Below are 25,354 nucleotides of genomic sequence, written 5' to 3'. Positions count from 1 at the left end.
CGGAGGGGGGGAGGGGAGCGCCCTTCCTTGAACCGGGCAGGTGGAAGGCAAAAGTGGGGGAAGCCTCCCGGGAAAGTGGGGTGAGGTATTTTCGGAGACGACGGCCTTGAGCTGTGGATGACCGAAGGGAGGGCCTCGCCTGCTCGCTCGCTCGCTTGCTGGCTAACCCGAGGCCGCTGGGGAATGAAAGCGAGAGAAAAAGGAATCCCCCCCACACACACACTTCGTGGGCACCGCTGAGCCTGGTATATAAACGGGGAGCGTCCCGGCGGCCTCTTGGTGTGGGGACGAAACGGAGGGGGGGGGAGAGGCAGAAGATGCCCCCTGAGAGACAGTGAGGAGGTGATGGGGGGGAGAAGAAGGGCTGCCCGTGTTCGGGACGCCGCATAATTAAAAGGGGAGCCATTTTGAAAGGAAAACCGTACCGGGGAGGAGGATTCGCCTCAGGTTTTGTGAGGAAGGGGCCGCATTTGGATTAGTCAGAGGCTCCTCTGGGGGGGGGATACGTTTTACATTATTTATTTATTTATTTATTTATTTATTTAGGGAGACAGGCTTTATCTCTGTAGGAAGTCATTTCTTTCAGCATTTGGATTAGTCAGAGGCTCCTGGGGGGGGAGGGATACGTTTTACTTTATATATATAAATACGGTTCGAATCCCAGTAAGGGTATGGCTAGCTGATGAGAGCTAAATAGCTTGAAATAGATCTATACTAGTCTCCCTTTATTTATCAGCACAAATACAACAAAATATTTATTTATTTATTTATTTATTTAGGGAGACAGGCTTTATCTCTGTAGGAAGTCATTTCTTTCATCATCTCTATAAGGGGAGGGGGGGGAAAGTATGCCAAAATGGGGAGACCAAATGGAGGCTAAGTGCCTCTTACGTTTTCGGGGGGGGGGGAAATCTGCAGAGAATTTCTCTCCCATTAATGCTGATTTTCTTTGCTCTGGAAAGGATTAATAGTTAACGTTGTCTTCTGAAAGTTGGCGCTCTCCCCCCCCTCCCCAATCAGTATTTTAAAAAAAAATTGGGGGGGGGTCCCCTGGATGACCTGGCTTGAATGGATGTTACATGACAGGATATTTTTTTAGGATCCAACAGACGTTTTTTCACCATTTCTCTCTTGCCCGGGTTGCTTCGTAGCGTCCTCTTTTTAACTGTACGGTTCTTATTTTGTTGGATTTGTAAACTTGTGTAGCATTGGGTGGTAGGTGGAGTCGTGCCAAAGCCATATTTTCAGCACTTGCTTAATTTATTTATTTTTTAGCGATTTTGGCCAGCAGATGAAAACACGAATGCAGAAAACGATACTTAGGTCTGATTTTTTTTTCTATTAAGAATTTGCAATTCAGAAGTTATATAACAAAACCTAATGAAGCTGGCTGCCAATCCTTTAAAGCTCTGGACTACCTCGCAATTTTGAATGTATTTAAAAAAAAAATGAATACAAACTAAACAGAGAAAAAAAAATTAAACAGAAAGCTAAAAGTGCAAAAAATGAAATAAAAAATACAAAGAAGTACAGGCAGTCTTTGCTTTAAACCATTCATTCAGCATCAGAAATTGAGACACTGAACAAAGGAACTCACCAACTCCCTTGAAGTTATGATGCTTGTAGCACTTCCATGATTACACGTTGATTATGGCCTGGGGGCTTGGGAACCTGTTCACACATGCAACTAGTTGCCAACCACTCTGTGCTCATGGGATTGCCATTTGCTATCTTCCCTCCAGCTTCCCCCAAAAGTCAGAAAAGGTTGCTAGCACTATCCCAGATTTCTGGGGGCTGGCTGGAAAAGTCCAAGCAGAATTTTGGCATAGAGTGTTTGCAGCATGGTGCATTTGCCATGTGCTTGGATTTTGGGATGGATGCAGCGTGGGGTCATTTTGCTGTCACCTCTCAGGAAACAAGAGGGAGTTCTCTTATCTCGGGGGGGGGGGGGGGCTGGCTGTAAACGCCCCATGCTGCAAACACTGTGCTAAAATCCTGCTTGGATTTCAGGATAGACATTTTCTAGTCAGACTTTTTTAACAATGACAGGGTTGCCTTCTGGAGGGATTTAGCCCCCACCCCCTCACAGGTGTCAGTATGTCCACCAGGCAGGTTTTTAACCCTGGAGTGCAGGGATTATGGTGGTTGCACCAAGTAGCGCATGATGTCTTGCCTAACTGCTTTCCTCAATGACTGAAGATTTCCGTCTCAATTGTTTTAAGTCAAGGACTACCTGTAGCTTTTTTTTTTTTTACAGCAGTTATAAGTACAGCTACAAATTTATATTTGAACTTTATGGTTACAACACAAGTCTCTTCTTTCTATAATGTATCTTGTCCAATAATCAAAACCATAAATTCTCCAGTAGGTGGACACATCATCCAGACATGGGTTAACTCTGTCAGTATCCAATAGGACTGAGTCTACCAGTTGATAAGTCATGCCCTCTGGGATAGCTCCTCCCAGCTTAGACTCAGTCCTATCCTTGGACAAGCTGTGTCTTTTGATCTCTCCTACCTTGATTTAACTACGGTAATTTGCAAAACTTCATATCCAAATTCCTTCTTAATTCGATCAATTGGCTTTTGCTATTCCAAATTCCTCCTTATCTGAAATTTGGGGATTCTGCGGCTTCCCTGAGCCTTCTGGAGGGGTTCAAGCCTCGGGCCTCTTCTAGGCTTAATCGGCTCGTCGGACAGAGCGACAAGCCCATGGGTATATCCCTTCGGCCCCTGTCGTGCTCCTTACTCCCCTCTACTGCTGCCGCCGTCGCTGCGAGCAATCTCACGGTTCGTTGCTAATTACGGCTGGTGTGGCAGTGCGGAAAGCCACAGCTTTAACCACTGCCACTTCAGCCGCAGTCATTTGTATTTTTACTGTTTTTTCTTATCCAAGAAGTCAACTTACCTATCTCAGCAAGTTCCATCATCTATGCATACAATAATGTCTCTGCAATTATACACAAAAATGAAGTTTCTTGATTTTTTCCCCAGCTGTTTGGCCAATCGTAAAAGAAAAAAAATATGGTCTCAACTGTGTGTTAATCTTTAAAATCCTCTAATTCAATGTATGTATTAGAATAAAAAAAATTCTAACTTTTTCACATCTCCACCAAAGTTGATAAAAAGGCCTTTCTTGTTCATATTTCCAACATAAATATGAAATGCCTTCATCTATTCGAGAAAATTTATCTGGTGACATATACCAATTTTTATTAAAAACATTCTTTTAAGATTGTGATGTATTATAAATTACAATCCTTTCAAGCACTTATTTTCCTTTGTTTCATCTGTACAGAAAGTCCTTGATTTAGGACCATAATTGAGCCAAAAATTTCATTGCTATCTAAGACAGTTATTAACTGAGTTTTGCCCCATTTTATGACCTTTGTTCTGATTAGACTGGGTCCATTCAAGAGAGATTGCTGGTTGTAGGCTTAGTATTAATCCTAATTAAATCCACAATTGTGTGATACTTAACCAAGATTGATGTGGATGTATAATTGATTTAAAAGAATTTCAATGGTTTGTAGCAGGCGTGGTATTTACTTACCTTCCCTATCGGTTCGCAAATGTGAGCGCATGTGCATGCTTACTTGCTTCGCTTGCACACACCACCTCCGTGCATGTGCTAAGCCTTCTGCACATGCGCTTTTTGCTAAAACAAAAAAAGGGGCCTAGATGGGATGCCATAGAGCTGGGGTGGGTGGGCAGGGCCACCTGCAATTTCTGCTACTGTTTTAGGCGAACCGGTCCAAACCAGTGGAATACCACCTCTGATTTGTAGCATATAGAAAAGGAAAGATAAACCTCATTTTCTGATTGACACGCTGTTATGTATAACAATCAGATTTTTAAAGATAGGACTTTTGTTGGATTAAAAATAATTTTTATTGTATGGAAGATGGGATGAGGAAGAAAGCCCCATGATCCAAAGACCCTACATACCTATTCTAGAGAGTTGTCTGTTGAATTTTTTTATCCACCTTTATTAGGCCAGCATATTTAATATTCCTTCCTCTTCCTATATTCCCGATAATGCCACCCTATGAAGTGAGTAGAGCTGAGAGAAAGTGACCGGCCCAAAGGTATCAAGCCAATTTCATGCTTGAGGCAAGACTAGAACTCACAGTCTCCACAGTCTGGTTACTAGCTTGGTGCCTTAATCACTAGATTAAACTAGGTCTCTTAATTCTTGCTTCCTACTAGACCCACTCCTCATTTAGTGACCACAATCCATTTCAATGACTTTATCATTAAGTGAAATAATTACTGAGCAATTCAGGATAGTTTGTATGGAATTTCAGTTGAGGAACGAGTAGTGTTTATTAGTCACATTGCCAATATTTCATTTTTTTTCAATGAAATATTTGTTTACATAGACTATTCTGTACAGAACAGGTACTTTCTTGTGGTTTATTTCTGAACCAAAATATTCCTGTTTGTGTTGGATATAGAATAAAAACAGTTGTTTTATTGTTTAGTCCAGAGATGGATGAAAACATACCGTATTTTTCACAGTATAAGATGCACTCCCCCCCAAAAAAGTGGGGGAAAATTTCTTTTGCGTCTTATAGAGCAAATATTAAAGTGGGGGAGCGGGCTTGATGTGGCAGCGGTGTTTGGCACTGCCACCTGTCATCGCTGCCACCACTCATTGCCACCGGGGAACACTGGACCCTTCGCTATCGAACAGCTGATCGGTGTTTGGATTGGCCTCCCGGAATACCGCCGATCAGCTGTTCTTGGCATCGGTGGTGGAGATTGGCGGCAGCAATTCCCATCGCTTAGAACAGCTGATTGGTATTCCGGAAAGCTGAGCCAACCGCCAGTCCGCTGTTTGGCAGCAAAGGCTCCAGTGTTTCCGGGCGGCGATGGCAACTCAGCTCAGTTCACCAGTGGTGGGTGCAATGGAGTGGAGCCCTGACGAACCACCTGCTGGGAGCCCTGACGAGCCACATGCTGCGATAATATGCTGAAACTGACCAGGCTGTTTGCTGTTTGCTGCAAGGACGCTAGCCAGATCAATACTGGATGGATGCTGGGAGGTTTTTTTTTCTTGTTTTCCTCTTCTAAAGCTAATGTGACAGACAGTTTCATTTGTACTGGCCATGATCAGTGAAACCATACTCAACCTCTCTGTAGATTTTGTTTTGGCCAAAAGATAGAAAAACAAAACCATTCTAGGTTCAGTGGAATTTCCAGAAATTGCAGTATTTGTTTCTTGGTTGAAACAGTGTATTTTCCATTTTGTGTACAATTCTAGTGGGAATATGCAAGAGAGTATGATATTGAGTTCTCATTCTGATATTTTTCTACCACTGCAGCAATTTATCAGGATAAAATTTAAAACTAAAGTAATTTGACACTATACAAATGAAATTGAAAACAGCATTTTCTACTTTCGTTGCAGAAATACAACTGAACGACTTACACAGATTGTAACACAACTTCTGAATATATAAGTGATATCTGATAAGAACCTCCTTTTCTAATCAAGGAAGAATACTGCAACAAGAATTTGAATTTTATTAACTCCAAGGCTTGAATGACGTATTGGGACATTGTTATGAGAATATTTTTTCATTCCTTGGTGATTTTTCTACATGCTGCCTAATTGATAATAAATTCATTCAGAATGTGAATTGATGGAAGATGTCATTTTGTTAAACATGTGTGAAGATAATTCATTTCATGTTCGTTACAGGTAGGCATATATACTAATTTTTAATACATTGAAAAATTAACTTAAGGCTTGTATCTGAATGCTTACTTTAATTATTCACAATATTTCAATGGCTCAGTTTATGTATGATTAATTATCCTATTATATTCATTTTAATTGCAAAATTAGAGTTTGTCCATGATTGACCTTTTCCATATGCTTGTAACATCTGTTATAACAGCATTGTAACAAATGATCCTTTTCTTTAATGTTTCAAATTTTGCTTGAAGCTTCCTTATTTTTACCTGTGCTGAGCCAAGCTATGGAGCTACATATGTGAGGAATGGTGTTTAACAGGTGTACCTGGTACATTGTTTTAAGAGTAATTTAATACATCCCTGTTAGTTCATGTAGGATAAAATGAATCTTGTGTTTGTAGCACTATCATCATTTGGATCTATTTTTCTAAAAACACCTGTAGACTTTTGCCAAAGTTACGAAGATAAATCTGCAATAGTGAGTTTCCTCATATGGATTTGATTTATTTGCTGCAGTCTCTTCTCCCATAATGCACCAAGGTTTTGAAGAGGCAATTTAAAAAAAAAAGGTAGGTAGATAGATGGATATATAGAGAGAAATACAGTAGGTAGGTAGGGAGAGAGAGTAGGGAGGGAGGGAGATAGAGAGAGAGAGAGAGATAGAGAAGTACAGTAGGTAGAGAGAGAGAGAGAAGAGGGTAGGTAGGTAGAGGGATAGATAGATAGAGAAATACAGTAGGTAGGTAGGGAGAGAGGGTAGATAGGTAGGTAGGTAGATGTTTCCAGGTGTTTTCAGGTGTATTCATGTGCTGGAGAAGGAAATCGCTGACAACCTGCAGCACCTAATACTTGTTTCTGCTGGCACAGTACTTAATCAATGTAATTCTCATCAATCACTCTAACTAAAGAGCTTTCCAAAGGGGGAGGGTAGTTTTTGCAGTCTGTAAACCTCCCCAAAACGGCCCGTTTTTCACGAAAACAGGCCCATTTTTTTTTCCAAATAAAAGGCATGAATAACCGGGGGGGGGATGGGTGGGTCTTGCAGAGTGCTCCTGCGGGGAGGGAGGGGCAAAAATGAGCAAAAAACAGTCCATTTTTGTCAAAAAAATTGCATGCATAGACTCTCTCTCTAACTCTCTCTCACTCTTAATGTAGGAATATATACTTTGTTTCCTGTGCATCATCATCACACTTGAACCTGCTGTACCTGTTCACTATAATAAAGAGCCCCTGGCTTGTTAACAAAACTTCTTTGGTTTTGTTTCTCAAAACTGTTGAAATGACTATTGAATAACACTAGCTTGCTTGGTTTAAACGATTATTGAATGATACTTTTTGTAATTTAAAGTAAAAGAAATTACAGCATTTCCAAATAAAATGGACTAAAGCTTGAGAAGAATTAAAATATTGACAGTATTATTTTTAAAAAGCAGGATAAATTATTGAATGATATCTGTACATGAATACAGGAAATGATATGCAAGGATCTGAGTAAAATGGGTTGATTGTTTAAATGCAAAATCAAGCATCTTAAGCAACAGTCTAGTGCAAATATTTACATTGCATCCATAATATCAGTATACCTAGAATCCAAAACAAGGCTGCAGTGTGATAAATTGATGCTTGTCTTGGTTTATACAAATAAATCGAGAAAAGTTTTTAAAGTGCCATATACACCTGTCTGGGCAGTGCTTCCGATTTAAATAAATTCGAAGACTGAACACTTTACTAAAAACCTTTTTAAAGGATGATGTTCAGTTGTATAGGCAGCTATGCAGTCCCAGGAAAAGACAATGTTTTAAAGAAATGCAGTCCTGTACTATATTTGTACTTTCAAACCCAAAATACTGCAGAGCTCTATCCTACATTACCTAAATTGTATTATTTATTGAGTACTTCGTTATATAATAATTGTTCATGGGAAAGGAAGTTGTTTTCATAGCTACATAAGGCTAGAGGGAGTCATTTAGATAAAAATCCAAACTCTTATTTTGTGCAGTAATTCCAATTAATCCATGGATTACAAATGTGTATCCAAACCTACTTACATGCACTCAGCAAAGGATGAAAATTGGCTCAAATTGTTACAGTGGTTGGACTTCTGTCCTAACATTCAAAAAATTCTGTTTTTTAGCTTAAATATGTTATTCCTTGTATTAAAATCTGAAATAATAGGGGACAATTTGGCCTTCTATTTGACAATTTTTAAGGTACTGCACCTGCTCCCCCCCCTTTCCCCCCCCCCATCAAGACAAAACTTTAAAAAAGATCTTTCTTACTTTCCAGGCTTGGAAAAGTTTTCATTTTTTGTTTCAAACTTATTGCACTTTGCCTGAGTCCTCCTTAAAATTAGGAATATTAATACAAATTAATACAATGAAAATTACAATTTCATTTTTTGCTACTGTATTGCACAGCTTTTAAAAAAAACATTGTGTCTGTGTTTTTGTATTTGTATACACACACAAATATTTACACAGACAGTACATATATACATACCCGTAAGCCAAAAATGAATTAGTGGTCTGAGGGGATTACACCATTTATTGTATCATTAATAGGATTGTATCTTTTAGGTATGGGGTGGAATATATTTAATTTTAATTGGATGTGACATTTAACATAAGGCGCCCGGAGAGAACCTATCAGGAGAGGAGAGGATTAGTTAACATTACCCTACTACAGGGTTAAATCTTTTGTTATTGCAATTATAACAGTGCTGTAGTCAATTTTGTTATATCATTTTAATAAAAGGGAAGAAAATACCTGTTGGCTGTTCCTGAGAAATGCTATAGGTATGTTATATAGGTAGGCAAACTGGGACCCTTCAGGGGCAAAATATTTTACTTTCCCTGCACAAGCTAAGAATGTCTGTCATATCGATGTGCTTAGGCTGCGGAATGGCAAAAGCTAAGAGGTATAGTATTCTTTCAGTAATTTCATTTTGTATGTGATCTCTAATTGTGGTTTTATCAAAAAATCTATTAAAATAACGAGGAAGTAGACCTTCTCTTCAGAGTGATTTTTTTCCTACATTTGAAACAAAGTTTATATATATATATATGCCCTAATTTCTCAGTTATGTATGACTTCCTTATAGCTTTTCCAGAATGTAGCTTTTCCTTTAAATGATTGTGGTAGTTGTATGTGTATATTTGTCATCTTTAATTTCACAATTTTTTTGTATTACACTAAAGTAGAAATAGTAGCTTTATACACTATTTGATCTGTCTCATGGTGGTTAAAAAAATAAAAGGCAGTTTAAGATTGAAAAATATTAACATAGTTATGGTATTTGCACATTAAATAGTTCATATGAAAGATTATTTTTATAAAAGTCTATTGGGCATTAGGAAAATAGTAGGAAACAATGATTATCTTATTCAGAATATGCGCAGGATAATTACATGTTATATCATACAATGTGATAATTGCTCTTTTAAAAAAAGATATGGCTGGTCGCACAGTAAGCCAGATGCTGGCATTTTTATTATTACAAGTAGAAAGATGGTTGAAGCGCAGCTTTTTTGGCTGGATCGTGCAGTCTAGCTCTAAAAGTTGCTTAAGTACTACCATTCCTCCCAGATTTTTAATTCTGCTCAAATTTGCTTATAATCCTACATAGTGTTTCAAGCCAGGCAAAGAGGAGAATGGAGACCAGGAAAATAGGGACCAAGAAAGCCCCTTAGATGCCACTATTACAGGTAGTTCTTGGTTACAGTGGCCATTGGGATTGAAATTTGCATTGCTTAGCAATGCAGTCATAAACTGAGATCATGCGACTACTCTAATTAATGAGTGACAGCAGTCCCAGCGGTCCTGGTTGTTACTGTAGTCCCAAGAATGCAAAGATTGATAAATGGGAAGAGGCAGGAGTGCTATGCCAGTGGGTGTGCAAAGGGCCATTCTTAAAAGGTTCTCCGAAGAATGGGCAGGTGCCATGGGAGAGTACGCTGCAGTGGATAGGGGCTGTAGAGTGTGGGTGGGCAAAAAAGCAGGAGCAAGAACAATTTCCTGCCAGCTTCCCTACCCTTTCCGGTAGATTTGGAGATCAGTGCCTAGAAAAATTTCCTGCTTGTGAGAAGCTCCAGGGAACGAAAGAAATCATCATCATGTAACTGTGAGGCATAGAATTTCAAGGACTAGTCATAAATACCACTCATTCAGCACTAACTTTGGATGGTTGCTGAACAATTGGTCATTACTTGAAGACCACCTGTGCTGCTGTTGTTAACTGCATTACAGTATTCCACCAGCACACTTGCCCTCTCATTAGTTACTACCCACTGCCAATACCCAATAGCCTTCCTCCTTTTCTAACTGGGACTAATAAGAGTGCATTTTAAATTTCTGATGCAAAAGTAATGCTTCAATAAATACTTGAAATTCAATAAGTATTTGAGATAAATTAATGTTTCTATTTTGCTTCAGTGACTAGTAGAAGAAATCATGATTATTTGAAAACACAAATTTTGTTATGTTTCATATTTGTAGAATGGAAGCATCATGCCTGGAGCTTGCCTTGGAAGGGGAGCGTTTATGTAAAGCAGGGGATTGTCGAGCTGGGGTATCTTTCTTTGAAGCTGCAGTTCAGGTTGGAACAGAAGACTTAAAAACACTCAGTGCTATTTATAGCCAGTTGGGCAATGCCTATTTCTACTTGCATGAATACGCAAAAGCTTTGGAATATCATCATCATGATTTAACTCTGGCAAGGTAAATGCAGGTTTTGGTACTTTTATGTCAGCCCTTCAAGATAGGCCAGTTCAAGAAACAATTACAGCAGTGATTTATTGTAGTAAAATGGAATGACAAACTCTTGAAAGCCTTTTCCTGTCTTACACTAAACATAGTCAAGGTGGGGTTATTTTGAATTTCTTTCTTACACGTCCTTCCATTTTAGGACTATGTAACTTCTCCAAGCCAACCTTAATACTCATGGTTCCTTCCTCCCATAATAACAGCCTCATATTTTTTTCCAACCACTATAAAGTTATTTATACTTTATCTAGATATCACTTTTTGTGATAATGATTAAAAATTTGTTCAATTAAATATTGCCCAAAATGACCCCATTTCATATGATTTAGCTGTTGGATAGGGCAGATTATCTTAGCCATGTAAGTGAAATTTGTTATGAGGAACCACTCAGAATAATAGATAGGAAAGTTTTATCCTTCAGGAGAATGATGTGTAATTTATCTTAGGCATTATATTGTATTCACAAGAAATGACATACATTAAACCCTCAGAATAATATTACGTTACCTTTAATATATATTTTATACTATATAATTGGGTATTTGATCCTCTGAGTTCTAAAATAAACTCTAGATATATTTTATCTGGAACATAGTATATCCACGGTATAATGTTATGCTTATAACTGTGAAGTACAGTATAGCCAAACATATAAAATACGTCCAAACACATTCATTGGCACTTGTGTATATGGAATATATTCTTTCCCTAATATGGATCACATGGTGTTATTTTACCTTTTTTTGAATGACTATACATTAGTTGGGAATACTGGTAGATTTGAAGATCTGTATCTGAGAAAAAATGAACTAGAAAAAATAAATAACGATTATAATGAGTTAAGATAATTAAGACTGGGGGTAAAATGTTTAAGTATAATGAGCGTATAGTTGCTGGCACTTTATTAAACTTGCTGCCAAGTTTAATAAAAAATGTTTCTGCTACTCAAGATTGAGCTGACTTTAACAGAAAAGCAGGACTGACTAAATGTTGAATTTTCAGGACAATTGGGGATCAAGTAGGAGAAGCTAAAGCTAGTGGCAACTTGGGGAATACCTTAAAGGTCCTTGGGAATTTTGAAGAAGCAATTGTTTGCTGTCAGAGGCACCTTGATATTTCGAGAGATCTAGGTGATAAGGTAAGAAAAATCACTACAGTCAATATTGAAAGAAAAAACACTGTGTATTCTTTGAATACTGTTACAAATTTAAGATCAACCTGATATCAGCAATAGAATAATACTGTTTTGATAAAAGTTCTTCAAGGTTATTAGTTGGTTGCGATGGTATCTTTAGCTGTTATCTCCCTGATCCAAAGAAAAAAGAAAAAAATCGGAAGATATTCTTGCTACTTTCTTCCTGCAAGTAGTATTGTGGAGATCAAAAAATATCATCAGGCTTTGGAGAAAATATTGTTCTGTGACATAATACAAAACTTATAAATATGTAAGATGTGAACAGAGGATAGTGTGGGGATAGTATATAATAGTAAAAATTCCTACAGGCAGTCCTTGACTTAAAACCCCAATTGAACCCAAAATTTCCTTTCTAAGCAAGAGTATTATTAAGTGACTTGCTCCATTGTGTGACTTTTCTTGCCATAGCTGTTAGAAACGTACCCTGTTCCTCTGAAAATAAGACCTCCCTGGATAATAAGTCCAATTGGGCTTTTGAGTGCATGTGCTAAAATAAGCCCTTCCCTGAAAGTAAGGCCTCTCTGAAAATATTGCAACACAGCAGCAGCCATGAGATGACCACGCTCGCTGCCTCCTGCACCTCAAAAATAATAAGACCTCCCCTAAAATAAGACCAAGGATTTATTTCAAGGCTCAAAAGAAAATAAGACCCTGTCTTATTTTCAGGGAAACATGGTAATTGTTAAGAGAATCTGACTTCCCCATTAACTTAGTTTGTCAGAAGATACCAAAAGGTGGATTATATGACCACCTGATTTCTCACAGGAAATAAGAGATTTTTCTGTTCAATTAAACGAGTAGCTATACAGCATAAAAAACTTTAAGAAAATATTTTATTTGTATTTATAGGTGGGAGAAGCAAGAGCTTTGTATAATCTTGGAAATGTGTATCACTCCAAAGGTAAAAGCGTTGCCTGTGCAGGTACCCATGATCCAGGGGAATTTCCAGATGATGTTAAAACTGCCTTGAGGAAAGCTGCAGATTATTATCAGTAAGAAAAGCTTTAGTAGTGGATTAATGTTTTTAACCATCCTTTTACATTAAAATGCGTTATTTTAATTCTTTTAAAGCCACTTTTAATTTTGCGATCTTAATGCATAAAAATGGGAAGAGATAAAATTTAGATAAAACTGAGTATAATTTAAAATTTCAACTCTATTTCTTCTGAAGTAGCAACTTACTGTATTTTTCACAGTATAAGATACACTCCCGCCCCCAAAAAAGTGGATGGAAATGTCTGTGTGTCTTATACAGCGAATATTGTGGCAGGGGAGGGGTTGTTAGGGCACCAATCAGCTGTTCCAAAATGGGCTATGGTGGCGAATAGGTTGCAATTGTGGCGAGCGGGCTGCGGTGGCGGCAAACCAACCATGGCGGCAAACAGGCCAGATGAATACTGGATGGATGCTGAGAGGCAGAGGGAGGTTTTTTTTTTCTTGTTTTCCTCCCCAAAAGCTAGGTGTGTCTTATAGTCCGGAGCATCTTATAGTCCAAAAAATACGGTAAATAAGATGAATGTCTAAGAAGGAAAAATAAGAACTATTGGATAGCAGCCATCAATATTGTTATTATAATTTATAGCATGTGAAATCACAGGTGATTTTCAGGACATCACATTAAGAGGATGGCAAGTAGTAATGTATAATGAACATTAAATCAATCTTCATAAAATGTTTTCTTTTGAATTACCAAAACAATTATTTTTCATAATTGTTACTTGTATATGTCTTCCATTATAAACCTAGTGAATTGCTTTTTAAAACTTTGAATATTAAATAGGGACAACCTGACAATTGTAACAGAATTGGGAGATAGAGCTGCCCAAGGACGTGCCTATGGAAACTTGGGAAATACACATTATCTTCTGGGCAACTTCCGAAGTGCTGTTACTGCCCATGAACAGGTATAAGAGAATGCATGTTGGTGTGCTCTGGTTCATTGTAGTTTACATTATTTCTTTAAGTACATTTACTGCATTTGGGTAAAGTTAGTGAAGCATATACTATTGTTTCCTTGGTCTCTCATATGAAATATATACAGAAAGATGGATATTCAAGGAAATATCTATGACGTTTATAAAAGAAAGCTAAAATGTACCCTTTTAAAATAGTAAACAGGAGATTATCTGATATAGTTATTATGCGTGTGATATTTTAAAGTGCATTATTGGGCTGAAAAACAGATACTACTGTGAACTGTGAAGACAGGTAAAGGTGTTCCTGCAGGTTTTACCTCACTAGTCATGACCGATTTTAGGGGTGGTGCTCATCTCCATTCCTTAAGCCAAAAAAGAGCCATCGTTGCCTGGAGATGGTTCTATGGTCATATGGCCAGCATGACATTATGTTGCATCACAGAACATACAATGAAACACAGTATGTTGTTACCTTCCAGCCTGCTTTTGGAGACACTTTAAAATTATTTTCTGTATATTACAGTTCTCAACTTACAACTAATTGCTTAGTGATTGTTTGAAGTTGCAATAGATTTACTGGGGGACTTCTTAGGAACCGGATTTGAAGTTCCAGTGGTTGTCCCCTCCCCTCGCAGCCACATGACAGAATTTTTGGCACTTGGCAACCAGGACTGATTTACATCTGTGTTGCATAACTAACTGCATTTTATGATGCTTTTGCTAAAAGCCAGCATTTACTTCCAATTTTTGGCAAACAACTAGTTTGCTTAACAAGTGCAGCATTGCTTAATAACTGCTGTGAAAAAAGATCCTAAAATCAGGTCAGTCACATGCCAAACTTAGTTTACAACAGTCATGACTTACAACCGTGATGGGCAGACTCCTTTATACCGTGTTTCCCCGAAAATAAGGCAGGGTCCTATTTTCTTTTGACCCCTGAAATAAGCACTTGGCCTTATTTTCAGGGAGGTCTTATTATTTTGAGGTACGTCGAGTGTGGTCACCTCATGGCTTCTGCTGTGTTGCAATGTTTTCAGGGAGGGCTTAATTTGGGGGAGGGCTTATTTTAGCGTCTGCGCTCAAAAGCCTGATTTGGCTTATTATCTAGGGAGGTCTTATTTTTGGGGAAACAGGGTAGTCGTAATTCAAATTCTATAATACAAAGTGTTCTGGTAAAAATATGTTTTAGAAAGGGAAAAAGAGCGAATCTTAGTATTCACTTTGTGATTTATTCTGGCAATAGCATTGAACATTGTTACAATAATTAACAGGCTAATTCTTTTCTAGCGCCTTTTGATTGCAAAAGAATTTGGTGATAGAGCTGCAGAAAGAAGAGCCTACAGTAATCTTGGAAATGCCTATATCTTCCTGGGAGAATTTGAAACTGCTGCTGAATATTATAAGTTAGTTTGAGTATTGTTTTATATTATTTTATTAATACATTTACTCTGATTTGCTGAGGTCTTAAAATCAGATCTTTTAAGTTTTCATTCTGAAATATGCATAATTTCATTAGCTTTAGCTATTTCAAAATAATACTTATTTGTTGTCTTCAACTGTTGGCTGCATTTTTTCATCATTTTTATAAAACATTGCTTAAATTTGATATATAAGAAAATAAATGCAACCTTATCCAATCATAATTCTATAAAACCTAATATGTTTTAATTATAAAATGCGAAAGCTGATAGAATATCTATTTGAATAGTTAGGCGTTTCCTGGATTTGAGCTATGAACGTGCAGTGTACTTGAACCATCTTATCTGAGCTTCATCCCAGAGACAGAAAGAATTGCCAAGGTTAGGCCTAAACTTGATTAACTGAATGCAATAAGGTTCACTCCTACAAAAGCATGTACAAAATGGCACTAAACACTGCTATTTTATACATAAAATAGAATATAGCTTTTATTGAAAATATAATACGACATCAATTCTATCCCAGAACAGGATGTTTAAATTTGTTTTTCAGTGCTAATAGCATTTGAAACAGAGCTTCTTTAACTGATTGGAAACAAAAAAAACCCCTCATCTGGGTATATAAACACTGACAAATTTAGGTGGTAGATACCTGCAAAATTTTCTCCCTGGTAATTATGCAAAAGTACCATTATTTTTTAATTGCATCTAATTACTCTGTGTGGTATTTCATTTATATTCCTTAGCAATGTAACTTAATTTAATTTATAAGGTTAGGAAAATATAGCACATTAAGTATCTTGCTTGAGATCATTCAGTGCAGATAGAGAAGGGAAATACTGGTTGTTCAAACTGGCTTTAGAAAAAGAGAGATTATTGCTGGATAATTGAGAAAATTGAATAATAGCAGAAGGAAATATTATAAATGCCCATAATGATTGACTAGTTTTCCTGACATGCTGATTACCTGTCACTTATTCTACTGATTATTATTTATCACATTAATTGGTTGACAAATAGGTAATGGCAGTAATACATTTTCAGTATTAATGTATGCCATAATATATATCAATTTGAAAAGGACAAGGATTTGTATAATTTTTTAAACATTTTTTTCCAGATTATTTAAAGAGCAGTGGTATATTATTGCATTGAATTTTATAATAGATCCAGTAAATCTCATTACTGTCCATTACTGTATTCTGATACATTGACTGGTGATTTGAACCGTATAAATCAGTGTTTCTCAACCTTGGCTACTTGAAGATGTCTGGACTTCAACTCCCAGAATTCCCCAGCCAGCATTCGCTGGCTGGGGAATTCTGGGAGTTGAAGTCCAGACATCTTCAAGTTGCCAAGGTTGAGAAACACTGGTATAAATAAATATTGTATCTGTTTGTCCTGTAGGAAAACATTACAACTTGCAAGGCAGCTGAAAGATAGGGCTGTGGAAGCCCAGGCGTGTTACAGCCTTGGAAACACCTATACCTTACTTCAGGATTATGAGAAGGCCATAGATTATCATCTGAAACACTTAGCAATTGCTGAAGAATTAAACGACAGGTAAGAGCTTTAAATTAATTGCTACGTAGTAATACAGTTTTTGTTCTCTATAGAAATATTGCCTTATTTGTATAGACAGGATCTCCATTCTAAATGGTTTAATAGAAGATTGTAGTATTAATTGCAATAATAAAGATATTCTGTCTGTTATTGGAGGAGTTTGCTCCTATGTTAGTTCTTTGAAGCACAAATCAAAGATTTGGGGTTTTCTGTTGGCATTTGGGTACCAAGTGGAAAAACTGGTAGATTAAAATAGGCGTTTAAACTGTTCCCGTATTGCCCATTTTACATTCTTATATCAATCTGAATGAGCAACTTTAGCCAAATCCATGAGTCTATCAATCATTTTAGAATTGTAGATATACATAAAGTTAAAGGACTCTGTTAAATCTAGTGTTATATGGGCTCAACTGCAACTTTTTTTGGCACTAATATGGAAGTTATCTGCCAGATCTTTTAAAATTTCTCCATTATAAACTTTTTTGGAAACCTTTTTCCAACAGAAAATGAAGCTTTTTTGAACTAGGGAGGATAATGTTATGTGATGCTTAATTTCTAAAATATTCCAATAATTAATAGATATTTATTCTGTATTGATTAGCATTATCACAGAGATTAGTGTGCTTTCTATATCTAAGCTTTGTAGTTTAGATATAGAAATATGTAGCAATTTGTTAATTCAAATATTGCTATAACTTTAAAAACATTTTAAGACTGTTACATTGAGACAGGCAAAACAAGTAAATTAGAGTTAATATGATAAATTAAAATTAATGTACCTTACATATTATATATGGTTTTCTCCTGTTAAGGATTAAATCCAACAACAAATTCTGAGAATGAGTTTGGAGACTATGATTAAGATCTTTAAGGGTCCTTGAATTCTACATATCTATTTAAAATCATTTATATATTTAAATGTATTTAAAAGCTCTCTCTTATTTTTAACTGGAGTATTTGATGTGCATATTATTGAACTGTGTTCCAGAATTGGTGAAGGAAGAGCATGCTGGAGTTTAGGGAATGCGTGCACAGCTTTGGGGAATCATGATCAAGCTATGCATTATGCAGAAAAGCATTTAGATATTTCAAGAGAGGTATGTGCACATATTCTTAATTCTTGATTGTGTGCATTTTGTGTCTGTGTATGTACTGTATGTAGTTGGAATAAATTGACTAACTAAACTTAAAGAAAAACAGACTGAAAGCTTGAGAACGGGGATTGCTTTGGTTTTATATTTTGTAAGCATTCTAAGATTGTTTCAGAATGGTTCACATGTTTTAAATAAAATCATTTACATAAAACATGTAATATCTTTGATTGCAGGTTGGAGATAAGACTGGAGAATTGACAGCTAAGCTTAATCTCTCAGATCTTCAAATGGTGCTTGGTCTTAGTTTCAGCACAAACAACTCAGTGATGACTGAAAATCAGATTCCAGATTATAACTTGAATGGTAAATATGCCCAATGCCGTTTATGGCTGTGACTGCTTCCTGCAACCCTCTGCCACCGAAAATGCAATTTGGGAGGGCCTCCCGCAGTCCTAGTGAGCTCCGTTTTTGCTACAACTGCATCTTGCAATCCTTTGCCAGCAAAAACGGAGCTCGGGAGTGCCGCCCGCAGCCTTCCCATACTCTATTTTGCTGGCAGAGACATTGTAGGCCGGTCCTTTGCTGTTTCCAGGGCAGCCCCGCTGGCCAGATCTATGCACCCCATTCTCTCCCCCCCCCCCCGGAGGAGGCAACGTTTCCCCCACTGAAGCACACTAAATTTAACTGTTGCAAAAGCAGCAGGCAGGCCATGGAGGCGCCAACAACAAAGAGAAACTTCTGGGTTGGGTCAATGTCTTAGGGCTGAGAGGAAGTTGCATGTCTCCCCATGTGACCTAAATGCGTGGATCACCAATAAGGGCTGGAAGAAATGCCCGCAAGGAAAGTGTTCCAGAATCTTGATAAATGCTAGACGCAACACTTGATGTGAATTCTGCTGGATACTTCTGCTAAATGTAAAGAAGAGAAAATAATGCATTGATCCTGTAATACTTACCATAGATATGGAGGAAAGTCAATATTACTGGTATAGAAGTTTCCACCATAGAAATGTTGTATATAGTTTCTGTTCCTATTTTATTTTGTGCAAAAATGTATTTGTCCAAAGATTTTTAACCTTTGTTAAAAATGAAGCTAATTTGAGGCCATAGCCTCCTAAATCTCCTTGTACAAATTTATTTAAAAAGATTGAAAAATGAAATACTATAAGGGCCATATATAAATACAGGCCATTATCAGTGCTAAGGAAATGATTTGTGTCCTAGGTTGGATTTTAAGATTTGAGGAGGAATGCCAAAGAGTATACAAAGCAATTTATATATTATTTTAAAGACAGCTTGCAGCTACTGAACTTTGTGGTAAAAAAATAACTATAAGCCGGGACAAAATGTTGGAGGTAGAACAAATTATCCCTTCCCTACTTTAACAGTCATTGAAGATTACATGCCTGGAGTGAGACACGTAGCTCACTCTTCCGGTTAAGTGGACAGGGAGTCATCTCTCTCAGCATTTGGGCTTTTAAATGGTTTCTTTTGCCTCCATTAAAACATTTTAAATGTCTTTTTTAACATTGTAAAGAAAAATAAAAAATTTACCTCAAATTAATAGTTATGTCAGTATGATGTTCATTGCTTTTACAGTCAAATTTAGAATAGTTCTGTTATTAGTTTTATTGGGGTGATCATCTTCAGTAAATATTATAAATTAAGAAATCCATTAAGTTGTTCCGTGTATGTTTCTTTAAAGTAACCCATTACTTAATTTTTGTAATTCTAGGCACTAAACAGAGGTTAGGGCGTCGCCATAGTATGGAAAAGTTGGAACTTATGAAACTAACACCTGAGAAGGTTGGTGTCTTTTAAGTGGAAGTGGCTTTGTAAAAAAATATTTCATAATATTGGGTCCAGAAAAGAATGCATTGATTTTGTAACAATATAGGTATGAAAGAAAGTATACAAATTTTCTACCATAAAAGCATTATCCCTTAGGGATTTTATTTGTTAAATTGTGCAAAAATCTTGTAAACTAACTTGGACAGTGTCTAACCAGTACCGTATTTTCACCCATATAACCCGCGGGTTATATGCGGTTTTTACATGCACAGCGCCCCCCTGCGGGTTATATGCGTGGGCGGGGTATACGGAAGATATTTTACACGATCGGAGGCTTGCACAGGCTTCTTTCTCCGTTTCTTCCCCCACCCCGATCTCAGCTGTTTCCTTCTCCTCCGTTCCTTTCCTCTTCCCCAGCTTGCGCAGGCTTGTTTCTCCGTTTCTTCCCCCCCATCTCAGCTGTTTCCCTTCTCTCTTACTCGTCGCGGGTTATATGCGTGGGCGGGGTATACGGAAGATATTTTACACGATCGGAGGCTTGCACAGGCTTCTTTCTCCGTTTCTTCCCCCACCCCGATCTCAGCTGTTTCCTTCTCCTCCGTTCCTTTCCTCTTCCCCAGCTTGCGCAGGCTTGTTTCTCCGTTTCTTCCCCCACCCCGATCTCAGCTGTTTCCTTCTCCTCCGTTCCTTTCCTCTTCCCCAGCTTGCGCAGGCTTGTTTCTCCGTTTCTTCCCCCCCATCTCAGCTGTTTCCCTTCTCTCTTACTCGTCGCGGGTTATATGCGTGGGCGGGGTATACGGAAGATATTTTACACGATCCGGAAAACCCGCGGGTTATATGCGTGGGCGGGTTATTTGCGTGGGCGGGTTATATGGGTGAAAATACGGTAGTTCTTCCTATAATAAAGGTATATTTCTTACAGATTCATTTAAATTACAGCAATGAGCTACCAGTCAAAATGATAATACATGAAAACAGCAAACTAGGTACTCTTATCTAGAGTTGACCTTTTAATGGACTCCAAAACTGCCCCCCCCCTTCCTTCTCCCTGCAACCCCTAGATTGCTCTTTTTTTAAAACCTCCAAGCTTATCTAACCGTCCTTTCTCTTTTCTTTCATTTTCAGTTTGGGAGGGAGAGCTGGCTGGATTTTTAGACCCTTTTGTCATTTGAGGAATGCTCTGGGCCCTTAGTACCTTTGTTCATAGCATTTATGGGAAGAGGGTAAAGAGGTCAAGGCATCATCCCTGACCCAATCCTTGACATTTTCATACCCCTCTCCCTCTCTGAATTCTACTGTTCAGATCCCAAAGGCATGTTGAAAGAGCAAGAAAGAGAGGAGACCTGCAGAAAACCTTTAACTTTCCAAGTTTCACAGGCAAAATATTTTAAGGATTACATTAACTATATAAAGAGTTGGGACGAACAAGGAGCCATTGTATCTGTGTACAATCTGTACATTGATGTGACCCCAAGCTTGATTGCCAGCCTCATGTTTAGCACCTTGGAAATACAGAATTTGCTGATAAGAATTTTTTCAAATAGTCACATTTGATTTGCATTGTTGGTTAAAGCACTAGTTTTGCAAAGATGAAGAAATTAGCCATGTTTGCGTGGAAAAATAAAATTAACTTACATTTCATATAGTGAAAAACTGTTTTCTGGTAAATGTTTAGTATACACTATTACCTGTTTCCTAGGTTCAGGATTGGAACAGTGAAATTCTAGCTAAACAGAAACCATTGGTTCCCAAACCTTCAGCAAAACTGCACTTTGTAAATCGATTGAAAGGGAAAAAATACAAAAATATTACTTCTTCTAAAGTTCTTCAGGATACGAGTAACTCTATTGACCATCAACTAAATTCACAGAAGGTATTTGTGGAGAAATAAACATTTTAAAGCTTCAGTATTTTATTTTTTATATAATATAAAATATTATAAAATTATATCCTTTATATTTATAAATATACTTTAGATATAGTATAAAATATATACTTTACTACTGTGAAAGCATTTTTAGAAATATGCCAGGTTTTTTATTGTTTTGCCTAATTTTTTAAAATGAAAACTCTCATGTATATTTATCTATTTACGAGCCATACATGCCACTCCAATTGTAACTGATTCAGAACATATAACGTTTAGATTATTTCAGACTAATTGTAAGACTATAACAGTGGTGGGTTACGACTGGAATGCCCCAGTACGGGCGTACTGATGCCTGCAGGGAGCACCAGGTACTGTTCCAGTACAGGGCTCCAGAGGGGCCCCCCCTGCCCGCGTTCCTTACCAATATTTGAGCTGTTTGGGGCTTACACACATGGAACATACGGCGCCTGTGTGATGCTCTGCCAAGCAGCTGGAGCGTAGCGGGTGGTAAGTATGCATGTGTGCGTGTGCACACATGCGTGCATTCATGTGGTGGACGCCCGGCCCCGTTGCACCGTACCAGTTGCAATAGGATCCAGAACCCACCACTGGACTACAAGTTCAGTTAAATAATACTTATGTATGAATAAACATTTGGAAATGAAATACATGAGTTTTGTTGGTACATGTGAATTGAATGTTTGATGATAAAGTTGTATCTACAAGTGAGATACTAAGTTGAAATGCTCTTTCATGTTGAGATAGCATTATATCAAACTTCATAGCTCCAATATTTTTAATGTTTCTTCACTGGACCTTTTCACTTCTTTCCCATAATAATACTTAATCTGAGTTACATAGTTTGAATTAAAATTCTCCTGCTCTTTCATAAATGGCTGGTATTATTTGTATTTACTTTTGCACTTTATTATTTTTAAGAAAAGCAGCTTAGACGTCCCTGGAGACGAAGGATTTTTTGACTTGTTGAGCCGATTTCAGAGCAACCGAATGGATGATCAGCGATATTGTTTCCAGGACAGGAACAGACTGACAGTGACGGCTTCTGCCACAACATCCAGAATTATGCAAAAATGTAATTAATTATAAAGCCTAAACAACATTGCAACCTCTTTAAATGAAATTCGATATCGCCTTAACCAGTATATCGTTGCACCTCTTACTGCTTTCTACATATTTTTTTTTAATTTTGTTTTGCAGCCTTTTCTGCTTCAATGCTCTCTCCACATACAGATGAATTTTTAGATATGCTTGCTAGTTCTCAGAGTAGACGTTTAGATGATCAGCGAGCCAGTGCCAGCAATTTACCTGGGCTTCGTCTTAATCAACATAATAGTCAGTCCGTCCTTGGTCACCTGATGGCCAGCAAAAACAGCGAACCAGATGATGACTTCTTTGATATATTAATAAAATGCCAGGTGAGTTTTTGGTTGATTGGATATTCTGTGTGGCATGTATTCTTAAAAAGACATTCTAACGCAAGTAGCTATTTCATAGAGCCTCCTGGTGGTATCTTGTCAGTTGAATCAATCAATAAATTTGAAAGTATTTTAAAAAAAACATGATAATGTTCTTTAAAATATTTTTAATGCTAATTAAGCAATTTTATCTCATAATGTTAAGTTCAATTTTTTGGCAGGGGACCAAAAATAGAAAAGTAGATTGGATTTTCCAATTCCTCCTTTTATTAAAATCAACTTCTTAGCCTAGATGTTATCTTAAATTATAATGGGGCTCTAAATAATATTCCTTAATGTATTAATAAGTCAAAAATTTGTGCCTCTTTTGAAACGTTAAACAATTGCTGAGATACCTTAGATCAGTGTTTCTCAACCTTGGCGACTTTAAGTCCTGTGGACTTCAACTCCCAGAATCCCCCAGCCAGCTCTGCTGGCTGGGGGATTCTGGGAGTTGAAGTCCACAGGACTTAAAGTCGCCAAGGTTGAGAAACACTGCCTTAGATAGCTATTACCCTTCCCATATCTCTGTTAAGCCTTGAAGTGTTGTTAAGTGGTAATATGCCAACAGGTTTACAATAGGAAGTTTGAATAGCCATGTTAAAGGTAACAGGACTGTGCTATTGAAGAAATGCATCAAATGTACGAGTGCAGCCTTGTTGTGACTTATTAAAACAGTTGCATGATTGTAATGAATTGCAGATAAGAGCTGCACGTTTTGATGCACCTGTCTTTAAAGCATTGCACAACCATAGACCTAATGCAGCAAAATGATATATATATATATCCAATTTTTTGGTGGGGGGAGGGGGCAGCTATTTGAGCAGAAACAATAATGGTAAAATGTTGTTCGTTCATAGTAAACCATATAGAGAACTGAAAAAAGTCAGGCTGCTTTAATGAGTGTGCCATATATATGTGCCATGCAAGTTCCAAAGCAATTCTTCAAAATCATGTTAGTTATACAAAACTGGTTTTTGTATTGTTTTTTAAAGGTGAATTTTAAATCTAAATTAAACATAGCTCAGTGTTTGACAGATTGAGTATAGTGATTATTGTGTATTTTGTTATCTGCCTGTGGAATCCTATTCTTCTCTTTATTGGAACAAAACCAAAATTTATCAAGAGAAAACAGATTTATCTTTCTGCACACAAATGAGTTTAAAATTAAAGTGCTTACTAGAGATATATGCAAAATCCCCTCTTGTATGCTTAGTGACTTGCAAAGATTTATGTAGTTTTAACATAAAACTTTCAAAAGTCTTGTCTTCAGAATTACTTTGTATTTCTCTAGTATTTAGGATTTCCTCAGCCTTTGATACTTTCTTTTTTCTATTAATGTATATTACCTAGATAGGCACTTAAGAGCACTTGATATTTGGTATGGAGAGGATAATTCGTATTCCAAAGTTTAACAGATTGCCATTCAACAGTTACGTTAGATAGATTTTTTTTAGTTAAAACTCATTTGGATACTATTTCAGATGTCGCTTCGCTCCCCTCAAACAACAAGTACCACTCCATTTGTTTTCCAGGACGCTCAGTCTGGCAGGAAACTTATTAGCTGCAGTGCTTTGGGGGATACTATATATTAATGTATCTTGGAGCATCCCATTCATTTTTAAAAATGAGTACTATTGAGTTGGTGGACCATCTTCCCAGTAAGTGTGTAGGACTGCAGTCTTTTGATCATACGTTACTATCCAACTATGGAACTTAAAGTTGAAGGGTTTGATCACTTTGCAGGAAGACTCGGTGTATGTAAGGACCGGCAGGCAGCATTTCAATGCCACTTTCCTCTATGAACTTCTGGGTTTTCTTTTACATGTAATTGTTTGTTCATCAAGTGAACATTAAAATAAAAGTCATCTAGTCTGATGGAATAACTGTTCAGAATGGTTCTGGAAGACACTCGGGTTTGAAATGGATGCTAGTAAGGTTCCCATGGGAAAATTGACGAGCTGAAACACTAAAATAAAACAGTGGTTTTAATATGATCTTTTTCTAGGGCTCTCGATTAGATGACCAGAGATGTGAACCACCACCAAACATTCCAAAAGGACCAACCGTTCCTGATGAAGATTTCTTCAGCCTTATTTTGAGATCGCAGGAGAACAGAATGGATGAACAGAGAGTCTTTCCACCATCTAATTTGAAGAGGCCAAATTCTACCTGATGGACCTAAGCTCAAGTGAAAGAACAAGGGAGGATTATGTAAAGCAGCAGCAGATAGTTTACATATAATGCCTTCAGGGGAAAAATATATATATATATATATATTGAAAATATTCAGTATGTGTACATAGAATACGGTACAGTCATTACTACCACGGCTTAAAATCAGACATTTAATACTGGTTCTAAAGTCATCTGTATAGTTTTATTTCCATACTGTCTGCTTTTCTGTTCATTTCTCTTTATGTAGATATACTGTTTTCCTTTATTAATACAATTTGTGTTTAAGGTACTTTTGTCACAAATTTTGGACAACTATTTCTGCTAAAATATGTAAACTGTAGAAATAAATTCATTTTCTAATTTTTACATATTACAGAAGGTTTTAAAATGAA

At 37.2% G+C, this 25,354-nt stretch overlaps 1 protein-coding gene across 1 annotated transcript; it reads left to right on the top strand.

Moving 5' to 3' along the window:
- Nucleotides 1-25,354, top strand: GPSM2 (G protein signaling modulator 2). The gene is made up of 15 exons (XM_087719199.1): nt 1-245; nt 5,413-5,706; nt 10,197-10,418; nt 11,466-11,601; nt 12,508-12,650; nt 13,439-13,562; nt 14,862-14,977; nt 16,400-16,555; nt 17,544-17,652; nt 17,883-18,012; nt 19,384-19,454; nt 21,139-21,312; nt 22,249-22,402; nt 22,528-22,745; nt 24,793-25,354. Exons 2-15 carry the CDS (start codon nt 5,648-5,650, stop codon nt 24,958-24,960), a joined length of 1,980 nt encoding a protein of 659 aa, XP_087575325.1. The 5' UTR covers nt 1-245; nt 5,413-5,647; the 3' UTR covers nt 24,961-25,354.

The sequence above is a fragment of the Thamnophis sirtalis genome, unplaced genomic scaffold, assembly GCF_051295495.1.
Source record: "Thamnophis sirtalis isolate CommonGarterSnake01/CBP01778 unplaced genomic scaffold, rThaSir2_p1.2 scaffold_7, whole genome shotgun sequence".
Lineage (NCBI taxonomy): Eukaryota > Metazoa > Chordata > Lepidosauria > Squamata > Natricidae > Thamnophis > Thamnophis sirtalis.
Note: the sequence above shows the minus strand (reverse complement) of the source record. Positions and strands in the feature narration are given on the sequence as shown.

Coding starts and splice junctions, on each gene's coding strand:
- GPSM2 (XM_087719199.1), top strand. CDS start 5,648: ATGGAAGATGTCATTTTGTTAAACATGTGTGAAGATAATTCATTTCAT. Junction 14,978..16,399: donor ACTGCTGCTGAATATTATAA/GTTAGTTTGAGT, acceptor TTTGTCCTGTAG/GAAAACATTACAACTTGCAA. Junction 17,653..17,882: donor ATTTAGATATTTCAAGAGAG/GTATGTGCACAT, acceptor CTTTGATTGCAG/GTTGGAGATAAGACTGGAGA.